At 39.8% G+C, this 14,307-nt stretch overlaps 1 protein-coding gene across 1 annotated transcript; it reads left to right on the top strand.

Moving 5' to 3' along the window:
- The first annotated feature begins 6,553 nt into the window (after positions 1–6,553).
- On the top strand, positions 6,554–13,576 carry SULT1C4 (sulfotransferase family 1C member 4). Its single transcript, XM_082498481.1, has 8 exons — positions 6,554–6,600; positions 7,586–7,763; positions 9,423–9,560; positions 10,834–10,931; positions 11,247–11,373; positions 12,612–12,706; positions 12,920–13,100; positions 13,259–13,576. The coding sequence occupies exons 2-8, from the start codon at positions 7,592–7,594 to the stop codon at positions 13,369–13,371; spliced, it is 924 nt and encodes a 307-aa protein (XP_082354607.1). The 5' UTR covers positions 6,554–6,600; positions 7,586–7,591; the 3' UTR covers positions 13,372–13,576.
- Positions 13,577–14,307: the final 731 nt, after the last annotated feature.

Here is a 14,307-nt window from a genome sequence, read left to right on the forward strand (position 1 = left end):
CATCAGCTCATGAAGACGGTCGCTAAAAGAAGCCCTGCTATTGCTGTGGCATGAAGCTTATGTGTGGATCCATAAATGCAATACGTGACCACAAAGAACTTGCTCTGTTTAGAGCTAGAACCCTGGATCCAGTTTTAAGAATTAGATTAATCTATTAATACAAAGGAATCAACAGAGCTGTGGACAATTTACATTATTTTTTGGATTGCGTATTTTAAAAAGCATTTCTTTCCTCCTGTAATTTGGCAGTTGCAGGACAGGTCAACAGAAAAGGCTGGAGAAAGTAAACTCCTTCTCCACTCAGCACAGCTCTAAGGAAAAGGACCATAACTGCTCAGTTAGCACCTGCTCATTGATGCATGCATGCCTGCTGCCCGGAGCTTGGACACATACTCTTTGCCCTGGTCCACAGGCTCTTCGGTTCCATTTGCTCTTGGGACTTTCCTGTCTTCGCCTCCGCTTTCTCATCACAGCATCAACTGGTGTCTTGGCATAGTAGTCCCCCACAGCATCTGGCACAAATTCTGGGACTTCCTTTGGGAAGAAACAAGGACACAGTTGTGTCAGGCATCTGAAGCTAAGCAGTGCTCCCAAGTTCTCTAATGTAGACTTTTGCTACACCCATGTTTAAATTTATGCCGGAGATACATGAACAGCTTCTATCCCGCCTATATTGAGCAATACTGCCTGCATTAACATTGTCCACATAGAGCTGGCTAGCAAAGTGGAGTCTTTAGGCAACTGGGAATCATGTATTAACATGCTAAGTAATGTCTGTAAGTAAATTCCATTATTTTGTATATATAAAGAGCACCAAACTTTGTAACTGTTTATAACAAGTTTCTGTTTTCCCCCTGTGGCTCTAAACCAAATCTCATTTACAAGTGGGAAGGTGTTATTCTGCACAGTGTATACCTGACCTTTTATTTCAACAAAGTAATTTCCAGAAACAATGCCAAAAACATGTATTGCTGCTGACAGGGTGACACGGCAGCATTTCATATGCATATTTTCTTGGGAAAAGTATTTGGAAAAAGCTGTAGGAGTCCAATTAAACTTTATCACCTGACTGCATGCTCACAATAACAAGATTGTATATTAATATGACTGTGACCCCAACACATGCAGAGCTGGTCGGAGTTATACAAACGGTGGGCTCCAACACTTCCTCTGGCAGGAAACTCTGCTGGAGAGAGGATACTTAAAGCAAAGACATTTCTAGAGTGTGGTGGTAATGGAATATAAGTGCTTTACTGATAGCGACTGCACTTGGGTATTGTGCTTAAATGCGCTGCTGAATTAAAACCTTAGGACTTTTCATTCCACATCTACACTTAGCATTCCCCTTAGTATTTATTTTGCTATTCCATAAATATATCTGCGATGATTATCTCAACCATATCTGGCCACAACCCAGACATTCATTAAATAACCATCACAAGATTGGTAGTACTGTTGGTTTTATAGATACCTGCAGGTATCTTGATAACATACGGGCTGCGACAGCGAGGAGTCTATGGCAGGACATATTTGTGATTAACTCTAGATGTGTCCCGCAATACCAAAAGCTTTCATTGCCTAAGGTTGCTCACCGACTGATAGTCAGGTCCGTTTAATTCAGTCACCAAGAGACGAACGCAGACAACCAGCTTTAAAATTCGAGAAGCCTGAAAGTGAAACCTTGGCCTGGCAGAGTGCTCTTTCGTTTCTCCAGAGTGTGCATTTCTCTGAATGAGGAATACAGGTTAGTATTTAAGGATTTCAATAGCTTTCGATGTAATGTTAAATTTAAACGATGCGAACATCTTTTGCAATAAAGACTGTGTTTTGTCCAGCAGAGGGAGACTAGAGTTTTAGAGAAACGTGATACAAACACGAAGTATAACAGGGAAGATTTTCATTTATAAGAAATAGTACCCTAGATCATATGGACAGCTAAATATAGGCAAAATCTGATGAAAATCAGTCTCAAAACCATATTATAGTGCTTGATACTGATGTAGGATTTGTAGCCTTCATCCCACTTCAAGTCTGATCCTGTACAAATAACAAGAAAATACACTTTTTCTAACATGATTTGAAAGTCCTACTGTGATTCTTGATTAAATTTTAAATGCAAAAATATTCAAATGCAACATAAAAATTGGACCAAAAGCGCCTTCTGTGCCTTTAAATTGTTTGAGTAATATTCATGTCCACTAGCCTGAGACAGATTTCCTGTCCAAGATATGTTTGTCAGACTTTTTTAAAATCTGATGTAATACATTCAGTGAGTTTTTGAGTTACCCACATTCTTTCAAGTGTTCTTTCTCTATATACAAATGATCCCTTAAACACTCACTGCAAGAACAGTAAAAAAAGATAATATAGAAATGTTAGAGCTTTCCATTAGATAATAAAACAGAACCTTTTGCCAGGGGTCTCATTGCAGAATTATCTCTAATAAGAAATGTTCTACTAATGATTTAAAAAAAATTAAAAGTTTCAGATAGTAATTGGGAATATATTTTATTTCTTAGATAATCTCTTTACTTTTTTTTTTCAAGCTAGAAAACCTAAAACCGATCTATTTAATAGGAGTGAAAGACGAGATTTTAGAGATCTCACTTGAAGAACAGCAAAAACCAACACAGACCTGACTCCAGAGACTGGATGGCTAACAAGAGAAAACTATGTCTTTATTCATCTGCTTTCTTCTAGTTTTGACTCCACTGTAGTGCTGTTTATCTTTGCTTAATTCCCTTCAGATGTTCTAGTCAGTCTCTGCTTATATAAGTAGTCATATTAATGTCAAGAACAGCGCGGTGCGGGTATGGATAGCCCTGAGGCATAGCAGCAGCAGGTATTCATGGGGTCCCGAATCCACCAAACACCTGAGGGTCCCCAGGATGCACACTCCTGTTTCTCCGTCCCCGGCAAGGAAAAGTTAGAAGAAACGTTAATAGATCTTTGCCACTGAATAAAAGTATGTAAGTAAGTAGTGCAAACATGCCATTATCCCCCAAACAACGCTGCTGGCACTGTGCCAGAGGGAAGCTGTATCCCGACGAGGTGCAGAAGAGGAGGCAGTCCCGCCCAGGCCAGCAGCCCCCGCTCTGAGCAGCCCCCCACCAACTCAATTACCTTGGGCAACAACATTCCTGAACCTCTCTCTCGCTGTTCTAAACTGCTGTGTGCTGAAAAGAGAATTTTACCTGGTACTAAATGAGAGACTCGTGGACAATTATCAGACAGTGATAAATGAAAATTTGTTGGCTTACCACGTGTAGATTTAAGGATGTGAGATGAGGACAAAAGTAAGGTAAAGGTACCTCTACCCTCCCTTTGTACTTCCCTCCCTGATCAAAAGATTTCACAAAGCCCAGTGACAATGAAACCTAATGCTCACTACCCCAACTCACAATGCTACATAGCGAGGATACGTCCAAAGACAGATAAACACATTCCTGATTCAAAGCCACTTGTCTCCATGCTGTGAGCACCCAGCAGTCTTTTCCCATTTCTGTTGAGTGGCCTGTAGCTTTCCATTCCAAGTAAAGATCTAAGTGTTTTCAGCCAAGCTAAAATAAAATACAAAATACAAAATACAAAATACAAAATACAAAATACAAAATACAAAATACAAAATACAAAATACAATAAAATAAAATAAAATAAAATCATTTTTTAAAAAAGTAAAATAAAATAAACGCAGTGTGTTTTACAGGAGGAAACACCTGCCAGTAGTGTGCACTCAGGAAAAGTTCAATGGAAACCTGGAGGAAGCTCTTTGCAGAGAGTGCCTGGTCTTTTTTTAGAGTGGCCCAGTAAACCATGATCCAGCCCAGAAACCCAGTCCTGGGCTGACCAGTTCACCTCTCACCCTACTATTTCACAACAGGAGAAATCCATCACCCGTTGCCTACTTCAAAAGCAGTTCTGAAGCTGCAGGCAGTGGTTTTTGACCTTACTCCAGCTTATCTGGCACAGAGTACAGGTCACAGGCTACTCAGATTCACAGCTGCAATAAAAAAGAACCACTCGATAAGCAGCTCTTGGTTTTTCCTTTGTTCAGACACACCAGCTGATGTGTTTCGGGGATTACTGCATTATCAGGATGGTTGCATAACTGAAAGGGGGGTGAATACAATTTCAAACCAGCAAATGAACTGCGGGGTGCAGGTGTGAGAAGGGCAAACAGAAGCAGCACAGGCATAACACGGAGAAGAAAACAGCAAGTCCTTCCATGACAGAACTTGAAAGTAATGGGCACATTAAAAAAAAAAATAAACAGAAGAAGAAATATAATACTTTAACTGCATATTCATTGCTTGTTCTGCGTTATTTGTTAGTTTTGTTGTTGCCAGCCTTCAGAAGAAAAAACTGTTGTCAAAGCCAGAAAAGGATCAAATGGTTGGCTTAAAACCAATCAAGCAGTCCTCTTGGTTTCTCAGTTTGTTTCCCAATTCTTTGGAAACTTTTCCTGAAATCATACCAGGAACACTGAACCAATTCACTGATGCCCACAGCCCCTTAATGGGGACCCACTACCTCTATGCTGTGTGAGGAAAGTCATCGCCTGTATGTGGATCAAGGGGTGGAATGTGGTGATCCTGACCCAGAGACTGCCATACATTGAGGAGTCAGAGATCCACATCACAGTTAACCTGAGCAGGCACCACCTATGCTGTGCTGCACAGATCCCTTGGCTGCAGGATAAACTCAGCCTGTAACAGGAGCCTGCCGGCAGCTCCCACTTGGTACTGGTGATCACGCCTCCCCCGTGGCCTTGCCTTTATCTAAAAGGGCAACAAGAAATTCTCCTGTGAATGTTCTTCACAAATAGAGTTGTTTTCTTAGAAGAAAACTATATAATAGCATGAATGACCAAAAAGGAGGAGCTTCTCTCCATGGACAGAACCTGCTCAGCATGCCCTGCGAAAAATCCACCCGGGCTCCATCTGATGCTGCACAAACACAAGGTTCCCAGCATCTGAAGGGATGTAAGATTTACTCACTATCTATATTCCTCTTCTTATTCTGTCTCATTAAAGCAGTTATCTTATTAAGTGATTTGTTGTCAGGTCTTTCTTACTGATATCCAGAAGAGCCCTGCACCAGCTCACTCACACCTCACTCCCCACCTCCAGGGCAGAACATCCTCACTTCCCACCTGTGCTTTAAAATATAAGTGAGTCTTTGCAACCTGGATATCTACACTCCTCCTACAGCCAACAGAGAGCTAATCCATACAGTTCATGGACTCTGCAGAACGAGTCAGGTCGTGTTAGGTCAGCTGAATCCCTCTCTAGGCTCCACTGGCGATGCTGACTAGCCCTCCGCACAAGGGTAGGATTACTCACAAGGGTGGCCACATCCTCATTTGATTAGTATGTATGAAATGTCTTTAAAATAATTGATATAACAGAAAGGCATTTCAGATATAAATATTGCCAGACCATCCAAGAGGATGACCAAAAAGGACCTTGAGTACCCACAAGTGCTTGCATGCCTTCAGCAGAAGACAGCAGCAATGCCTGATAGCAATGCCATTTCAAAATAATTCTCCTTTATGAACACAATCTGTTCAAACTTGCCTGAGTTCAGCTGGAGTGAGCTACCTTTGGCCCAAGAACAGCTTTTCCTGATGCAACCAAACATTTCAGCATGACTACAACACCTGGGAACCAGATACAAAAATGTCATTGGCATACTTTTAGCAGCCAGTGTTACTATGCTGTTTGTGGCTAGTCTGGGGCATGTCATTATCTCTACCAGTTTCTCATATAGATTTAAAGATAGATAGGGACTTAAATCATATGAGGAAACGTTACCTCTCACACAGTGACCCCTAACGCTGTAATGTCAGGCTTGTTAAGAAGTGAACCTGTCTAGAAAGTGCTATAAAAGATAAATGGCTGGCTCCAGCAATGAAACGGACCCTTAGACATCTATTAAATGATCACGGTGCAGACATGGTGAAAACGGAACTAAGTTACTTTTCATTCAGTCAGTCCTGTTTATCTTAGGTATTAACAAATAATAAACTATTTTGCAATTCAGATTTAATATTAGTAAGAAAATTATTCATTCCAAGACTGTGGACAATGACAGAGACAAGTTAAAATAATCTTGCTGGAGCTACTAACCAACTTTTAACGTTGTTGCCAGTAAAGAATCATACTTTAGATGACAGATCATAACAGATCATAGAATACTTTGTGTTGGAAGGGACCTTAGAGATCATCTAGTTCCAACCCCCCTACCATGGGCAGGGACACCTTCCACTACATAAGAATTCAAAGTATTTTTCCCTCACGGGACTAAAAAGTTGATAAACCAAGCCAGAAAAACTGTTCAGCTGTTGGCTGCTGCTGTACCTCCTCCTTTGCTTTCCTCATGCTCATAGTCCCTCACGGGACTAAAAAGTTGATAAACCAAGCCAGAAAAACTGTTCAGCTGTTGGCTGCTGCTGTACCTCCTCCTTTGCTTTCCTCATGCTCATAGGAGAATAGAAACTCCACCCAAGCTTTCGTTCTACTTCTGCCTGAAGATCTAAGCGGGTGCACAGTCATCAATACAGCCAAGGACCGAAGACATTCAAGCAGGAAAATTTCTCTGGCAAGTTTCTTTTTCCTTCTATTTTTTTAAATTCCTTGGGTCACTGCCAAGCCACCAACCCAACCTCTCGCTCTGCTCAACTGAATCTGTGTGAAATCAGGTGTGAGTAAACAAGGAAACAAAAGGAAATTTTTGTCAGTGTTTGCTGTTGGGATTGAAATCTCTTTTCTCTTTTCTCGCTGGTATTTTTAATCGAGGTGATTCCTGTAGCCTCTCTTTAAGCAGAACTTTCCTCTGACCAAATTCTGGAGCTCTGAAGGTTTAGGGCTAAGAAGAGGCCTCCTTGAGAGAAATCCAGAAATCAATAATTAGTTACTGTAAAACTGTACAATAGGCAGTAGACTTAACTAGATTGATTTAAATAATTAAAGTCTAACAACCTTTAGTTAATGATCTATCGAGTTCAGATTATTTAAATGCAACAAATTTCAATATACAGCAAAGAGCTCTAGGAGTGAAAAGCTCCGGGAACAAAACACAGAAAAGCTCTGCAAATATTTTTGTGAGTATGGGGCCCAAAGGGTGTTAACGGGTGTTTCTGTTGATTTTCTTTAAGCAGGAAGGGTTGGGTCCTGTATGCTGACTTCAGTGGGAGCTCTTATACTCCGCCTTTTTTTGAATCACACCTCTGATTACTTCTTCTTGCCTTTCAAATGCCCCATATTTACCGTCAGAATTTTACATAAATGTGTTTGGTAAAATGGTTAAAGATGGAAATTATGTGGTTTATCGCTTTTTGTAGCTGAGTAAACGGAGAGGTTTTTAGAGATGCTGAAAACCACCACCAGCAATATACCCAGCATTTCTGAAAATCAGATCCAGCTTTAAGGAGCCTATAAATGGACCCAGATAGGCCAAATCATAGCCAAAGCAATCAGAGGGCATGAAATTCAGTCAATAAAAGAGACCTCAAGATTGGATAAGTAAATTCAGATTTTTTTTCAGAGCAACCATGTTAATTCCAAACCTCTCTTTCTTCATGCAGTGCTCAATGGCCCTGGATAAAATGGAAGATTTGAGTCTGAAAGAGACAGTGTACCGAGCTGAGCTGGGTGAAGTGGAAGGTATTCCCTTCTCAAAATCAATCTGCAGCACATGGGACCAAGTGTGGAAGTTCAAGGCCAGACCTGATGATCTGCTCATCGCAACCTATGCAAAAGCAGGTCGGTGTGGGTAGGAAACAGAATGGAAAAGTTTGGGATAGTGCTTGTTGTTGGAATTAAAAATTATGCTTTTCTATTGTGACTAATATTTATTTAATCTCAAACAAGAAATATTTTAAAGATGTGAAGCTCTGTCAGCTGTGACTAGTAACCTCTGACTTCTTTGGCAGAAGTAACAACCATTTAGTATTATTGAAGTTCAAATGGTCAAAGTCTAATTACCTGTACTTAAATGTTTCCTTTGATTTAGATAATATACGTATATATTAATGGCAACAATAAACCAATAGGTAATGATTTAACAAAGCCTAGTAAAAGTCATCATTACTAAGACATAATAGAAACTGACTGAAAGACTATGGATTGTATTATGTATTTGGGGAATGACTCAGTGTTTGTAAACCAGTACTGATTTCTGGAAATGGGTTAATTACAACCAAATTCACTTAATAATTTCAGCCAATAAAATAAAAGACCCACCATTAATATTAGGTATCTTGTATTTTATTCAGTGATTGGCCACTTAGCTCATTTCTATTTCTACTCTTGATCAGACCCTTTATACTTAACACACAGGAAAACAACGAATAACAAGCATCAATATTAATCCTGCATGAATAAAAACACGTAGAGCTTAGGAGATTCAGGAACATTTGATGATCATAAAAAAAACATGACTTGAATTAGCAAGAATTTTTAAGTATTTTTTTTTCAGTAGGAAAAAAAAAAAACATTATTCCAAAGAAAACCCCATTATTTTATGTAAAAGCTGAAAGCTTTTAATTTATTTCCTGTATACTGAAAGCAAAAACATGTTATTCTGTCCAGCCTGGATGAAAACCTCTCAGCCATTGAACAGAAAAGAAATAAAGTTAGGACTCCATTTGACATTATGTTGTATCTGTCAGAGCTGCACAATTCAAGCATCTTAAGAAGGGCTGAGTTTCTTGCCCACATTCCTTTCCAAGCCATCCCTTAGCCTGTTCTCTGGCTGACCTGCCACAGTACCTCAGAGGAGATGTGGTTAACCCAGTGACCACGGCTATAAGGGAAAACAGGAACGTGAGAGACAAAATACCGTGACTCTTGCAAGATGTTGCAGTAGCTCAGGCAGATGAAATGTTGTAGTGACCTTCATTAGGGCATTTCAAACGGGAACATTAAAAAAACTGCAACTTTTTAATATTTTCAAACTGTATGAAATTTTTACTCACTCAAAATTCAGGTATTTCATTTTTTCATTCAAATTCAGGATGAAGACAAATGTTGAAATATCTGAATTTTTGTGAGGTTTGAACACTGGGGGGAGGGTACTTCATTTCTCTCAGTAAATAATACAATTTCCAAATAATAGTGAGTTTATCCCAGAGCTTTTTTCATTACTGGTGCAGTAATGAAAAATGCAGGCCATATGGAGGCCATTTCTGTTGGCAAGAAGAAGCCTGTCTAAAATGGAATACCTGAAACTGTGCTTTGGGAACTACCTTGTATTCCCAATTATGTATTTTTCCTCCGTTGCCCTCTCTTTCCACTTTGTCCATCATCTTCTGTACTGTTCCTTCCTCCTTTAACACATAGTCCTTCCTTCTGGCTTTCAGTTCCCTAGCAGAAGAGACTCTTGGCTATCCCTGAGGGAAACATCTAAACTGACATTTTCAGGTACCACATGGACACAGGAGATAGTGGATATGATTCAACAAAATGGAGATGTTGAGAAGTGTAAACGTGAAACTACTTACAGACGCCATCCTTTCCTTGAGTGGTCTATCCAAGAGCCTCCAGATGCGAGTTACTCAGGTGAATATTATACAAATAGGTTTGTATTTTAGACAAAATGAAACAAAACAAGCACCCAGTGCTGATGCCACAGGTTTCCTGTGAAAGGTCCCACTTGCTCTGTCACTGAACCATGTTGGGTATTAGGGGTCAGTTCAGTTGCTTTAACATAAATATCTAGCGCTACTCAAGGCAATGTAAAGCTGGCAGATGCGACTCAGGAGCTACTGAAGACCATGCTGTTCTGCAGCAGCATCTGAAAGCTGTGTGTGATACTCCACAGTACTTAAAACAGCAGCAGATATGCAAAAAATAGCAACACGGGGGCAGCTAAATCCCATTCTCTGATTGGGGGCTGTACAGAACAGAAACCTGTGTTGTGGGTGTATTTCCAAAAGGTGGATAATGTTTTCAGTGGTTTTGCTACTGTTTAACTGCGGTTGAATTCTAGGGTCTAGTCATCTAAACAAGCTGTGATGCATTCAGGCGATCAGCAGGCCTGACTGTTCTGCAAAGACAATTTTCTACAAGAGTCTTCTTCCAGCAAGGGCTCCCATTCCACAAAAATCTTTAAGCCAGACTCTCTTCACATTTGAAGTTAAAACGCTTGAGTAACTCTGAAGCAGAAGTGCTACTTTTTCCTCTTCTAAGCTAGACTATGTTGACAGTGAGAGAGACAAAAAATGATAGAGGATGACAGATGATGATAAGAAAAAAAATTATAGAGGTCATGATAGATGGTTAAAAAGGAGGGCGAGATAACACATCTCCACATATCACCAGATACTCCTAGTTATTCTCATACATCCAAAGCTACTCAAAATCCACTGTCCATAAGTCTCCTAGTTTCTCTTTACATGCTATCCAGAAAGTCTAGTCAGTCAGTCTATTCTTCTTATATCCTAGAAAGAAACAAATTTCTTACCTGCAAAGTGAAAAGAGATTGCTAAATATTCTGAAGGACAAACATTGGCTGGGTAACTATAAATTAGTATGCATCACTATCCCTTGGAATGCAGGGGTTAGTCATGGTCCCAAGAAAGCAAGAAGATATGAATCAGTGTTCCCCCTTTTTTCCTCCTTGAATACATAGGTAAAAAATTCTCTAAAAACACTGAAGGTGCCTATGCAATGTTGCTTATGCTACACTGCTACATAATTGCTTTGGAGACGTATGATCGTTGTGAGATGAACTGCTGAAAAGTCACTGTCAAAATTCCACGTATGAGAATAGCAAAGAAGTGCTAGTGCAATTTAGAGAACAAGTCACATCTCACAATGCAACATCCCACAGGGGTGGAGTTAGCTGACGCTATGCCTTCTCCACGAACAATGAAAACTCATCTCCCTGTGCAGCTGGTGCCTCCCTCCTTCTGGGAACAAAACTGTAAGGTAAGGCTGAAGAGGTAGGACTCAATTCTACTTCACTTGGAAAGAAAGTGACATAAACCAGGATTGAATATGGTTTCCACAATCTTTGTGAAACCTGAAGGTCTCCGCAGATATTTTCCCTGTAATGTGCAAAGCAAGTGGGAAACTACATGACTAAGTTACCTGTGCTGGATTTCAGAAAATTGCAGCTTCAAAGCAAAATCTCTTAAGCCTCCATCATCAGGCTCCAAGAAAAAACTCCAGGAGATGCTCAATATCTATATAAGCATGTGTAAGTTAATTTTTCTTTCTCTCTCTCTTTTCATGTCAATAAAGATAATCTATGTGGCAAGAAATGCAAAAGACAACCTGGTGTCATACTACCATTTCCACAGAATGAATAAAGGACTGCCTGAACCAGGAACTTGGGAGGAGTTCATGGAGAAATTCATGACCGGAAAAGGTGATGAACTGCAATCAGTCATATGAGAGATTTTGTTCATTTAAAAAACCTATGACATTGATCTATTTATTTCAGCTATGGTTTGAAATCCAGTGCTGACACTCACAGAAGGATATATACTGAAGGTGTTTCAGTAGTAGTTTATCTTCATTCATGGGTTTTTATTAGCACCTAGAGGATAAATTCTATCTTTATATTTCCATTTTGAAAAAAAAAAAAAATTGCTACTCTCTATTCTGTTATCATTCAGAAACATATGTGACAATTTTCAGGCTTAATCTTTTCTCTCTGAGGTTAAAAGAAACCTGCTTGGAAGCCAGCTGGGAAGGAACAGTGGTTTAATTGGTTTTACTCTAGCCTAACATATAAGAGACCGAGGTTTAATTTTGTGTAGAAATGTGTGTTGTGAATTTGAGCTAAGTGAGTTTTTTAACATAAATTCATCTGTATAAAAATCAAGCATCTGAACAAAGCCGGTTATCTAGCTAAAGACAGGCAACCCTAGAAGCTGATTCTTCCCTTCCTAAAAGAGGTGCTCATATCCAAGAAAGGTTTTGCTCAGGTGGATGGCAGTCTGCACTTTCGGTCAGTAAAGCTTCCATAGGTCCGTAATATTTCTGCCACCATGTAGGCTGAGAAATACCACTGTCTGGACCAGCATGAGAGTCTCATGTCTAAAGGAGACCTTGTGTCTCTGACCAGCTTGGCTTGGGAGCTATCTGCCCAAGTGCAGCCATCTAGAACATAGCTATCTCCATCCAAGCTAGTCAATTTGATACTTGCTGGAGAGGAACAGGCACTTCTGATAGTACACCAAATACCTAAACCACTTAGAATCACAGAATAATGCAAGTTGGAAGGGACCTTTGGTGTCCACCTGATCCGAGCCCCTGCTCAAAGCAGGGCCAGTTAAGACAGGTCTTGTCCAGTTGATCAGATGAATTGCTCTGGGAACATCTGTTTCTCTCCATCAACCATAAAGGCAGCCTGGATTTTTCATTCACGGATAAGCATCTGCATTCGTCGCCCTCTAAAGTTACACATGAATCCTACTCTGAGCATCCATACACCTGAACAATTAATAGCATGAACACTGTGAGAAGCACAGAGCACAGCAGTCATGGCCACAGTGATTCAAAACCAGCTGGGAAATGCCCAGACACTCATTATTAGGGAAACATGAGTGCCACAGACAGCTTGGGCCTTCATAGCTCATGATGATGTTACTCTTTTTTCAGTGCTCTGGGGTTCCTGGTATGACCATGTGAAAGGATGGTGGAAGGCAAAAGATAAGCACCGTATTCTCTACCTCTTCTATGAAGATATGAAGGAGGTAAAAGGCTGAATACATGTTTATAGAGCTCTGAAATCTGGAAGTCCAGTAGATACTACCTACGATCAACAGTTTCCTATTATAATGACAGCTGTATCAGTAAATTTTCTGATAACCTGATCTTCTTACTCTGGCAATTGCAACTTTAACACTATGTTTGATTTCTTTGCTTTTCCTGGGTCTGTATCATATACCACGTTATCCTCTCTGCAGAATCCAAAGCGAGAAATTCAGAAGATTGTGAAATTCCTGGAGAAGGATGTGAATCAGGAGGTTCTAAACAAGATAATCCATCACACCTCGTTTGAGATAATGAAGGAAAATCCCATGGCAAATTACACAAAGGAGTTTCAGGGAATAATGGATCACTCCATTTCCCCATTCATGAGAAAAGGTACTGAGGTTTGTTACTGGCATCAACTCTGTCTTCCTGACTGTCATTCTGCTTTGAAATAAGCCTTGAAGTACAAGTATCTACCAAGTCATGGCTAATGGGCTTCAGAAAATACTGGTAAATTAATCTTATTTCTCTTTTTGCTCTGCTGTTCATAGGGGTTGTTGGTGACTGGAAGAATTATTTCACTGTGGCACAGAATCAGAAATTTGATGAAGATTATAAGAAAAACATGGCTGATACCTCTCTCGTTTTTCGCATGGAATTGTGATTACTAGCAGGGGGAATTATTCTTTATGATCTTCAGCCTTTTCCATTTTATGTATTTTGCTTTTCCTTCACAAAATGCCTGTGTCCCTAAGATTTCAATATCTCTCTTTCACACGCCACTGATTTTTTCATTATTGTGAGAGTTCCCAGATTATGTGGAAGTTTAGGTCTCCGTGAAGAAAATAATCACACCGGATACTTCTCATTCATCCCTCACGTGGTAACTTTCAGCATTAACAAAAATATTTCAGATATGCTTTGAGGTTTTGTCTTTGTAAAACTGCAGTTGATATTGCTGGCATTTTCAAATCAACCTCTAACGGAAATTAGGAACCAATAGGAAAAAAAGGTGTTAAAGGAGTGCAACAGGTGTGGGCATTATGTTATTCATATGTTGTACAAACATTAATCAATAAATAACAATAAACAAATTTAAAGGTGGTCAAGTATAAACAGAACAACAGAAGGGCACCAAGTAGAATAATTTTCTTTTTCTCTTGTTTTAAGATGGACATCATAAATGCCATTGAGATGAAAGCAACATTTCCAAAAACACCAAACACTATTACTGACTTTGATAAAACCTGCTAAAAGGCTACATAGAGGCATTTATTTAAAAACCAGATGTGGAGGCAGTAGTTCCTACTGCATCAAGTCAAGAAGCTTTTATCACTGTTGCCTTTTGAAACGGATAGCATAATCTTCTGTTAATAGTCGGAGAATTCTGAAAGTTGGAATGAACCAGGTCAATAGTCCATACTGCACATATCATCTCCCTCTTCTCCACCGCTGTAAAAATGTTCATCAGACACACCACATTACTACCTTGTCCTTTTCTTTGCTCTTCCCTGGTTAACCAAATATACAAACATCCCAATGAGCGCTCTTAGTTGTAATAGGGCCCGGCTGACATTATCAAATGAAGAACAGTTCTGCT

Source organism: Vanellus vanellus, assembly GCF_965231255.1.
Source record: "Vanellus vanellus genome assembly, chromosome: 1".
Lineage (NCBI taxonomy): Eukaryota > Metazoa > Chordata > Aves > Charadriiformes > Charadriidae > Vanellus > Vanellus vanellus.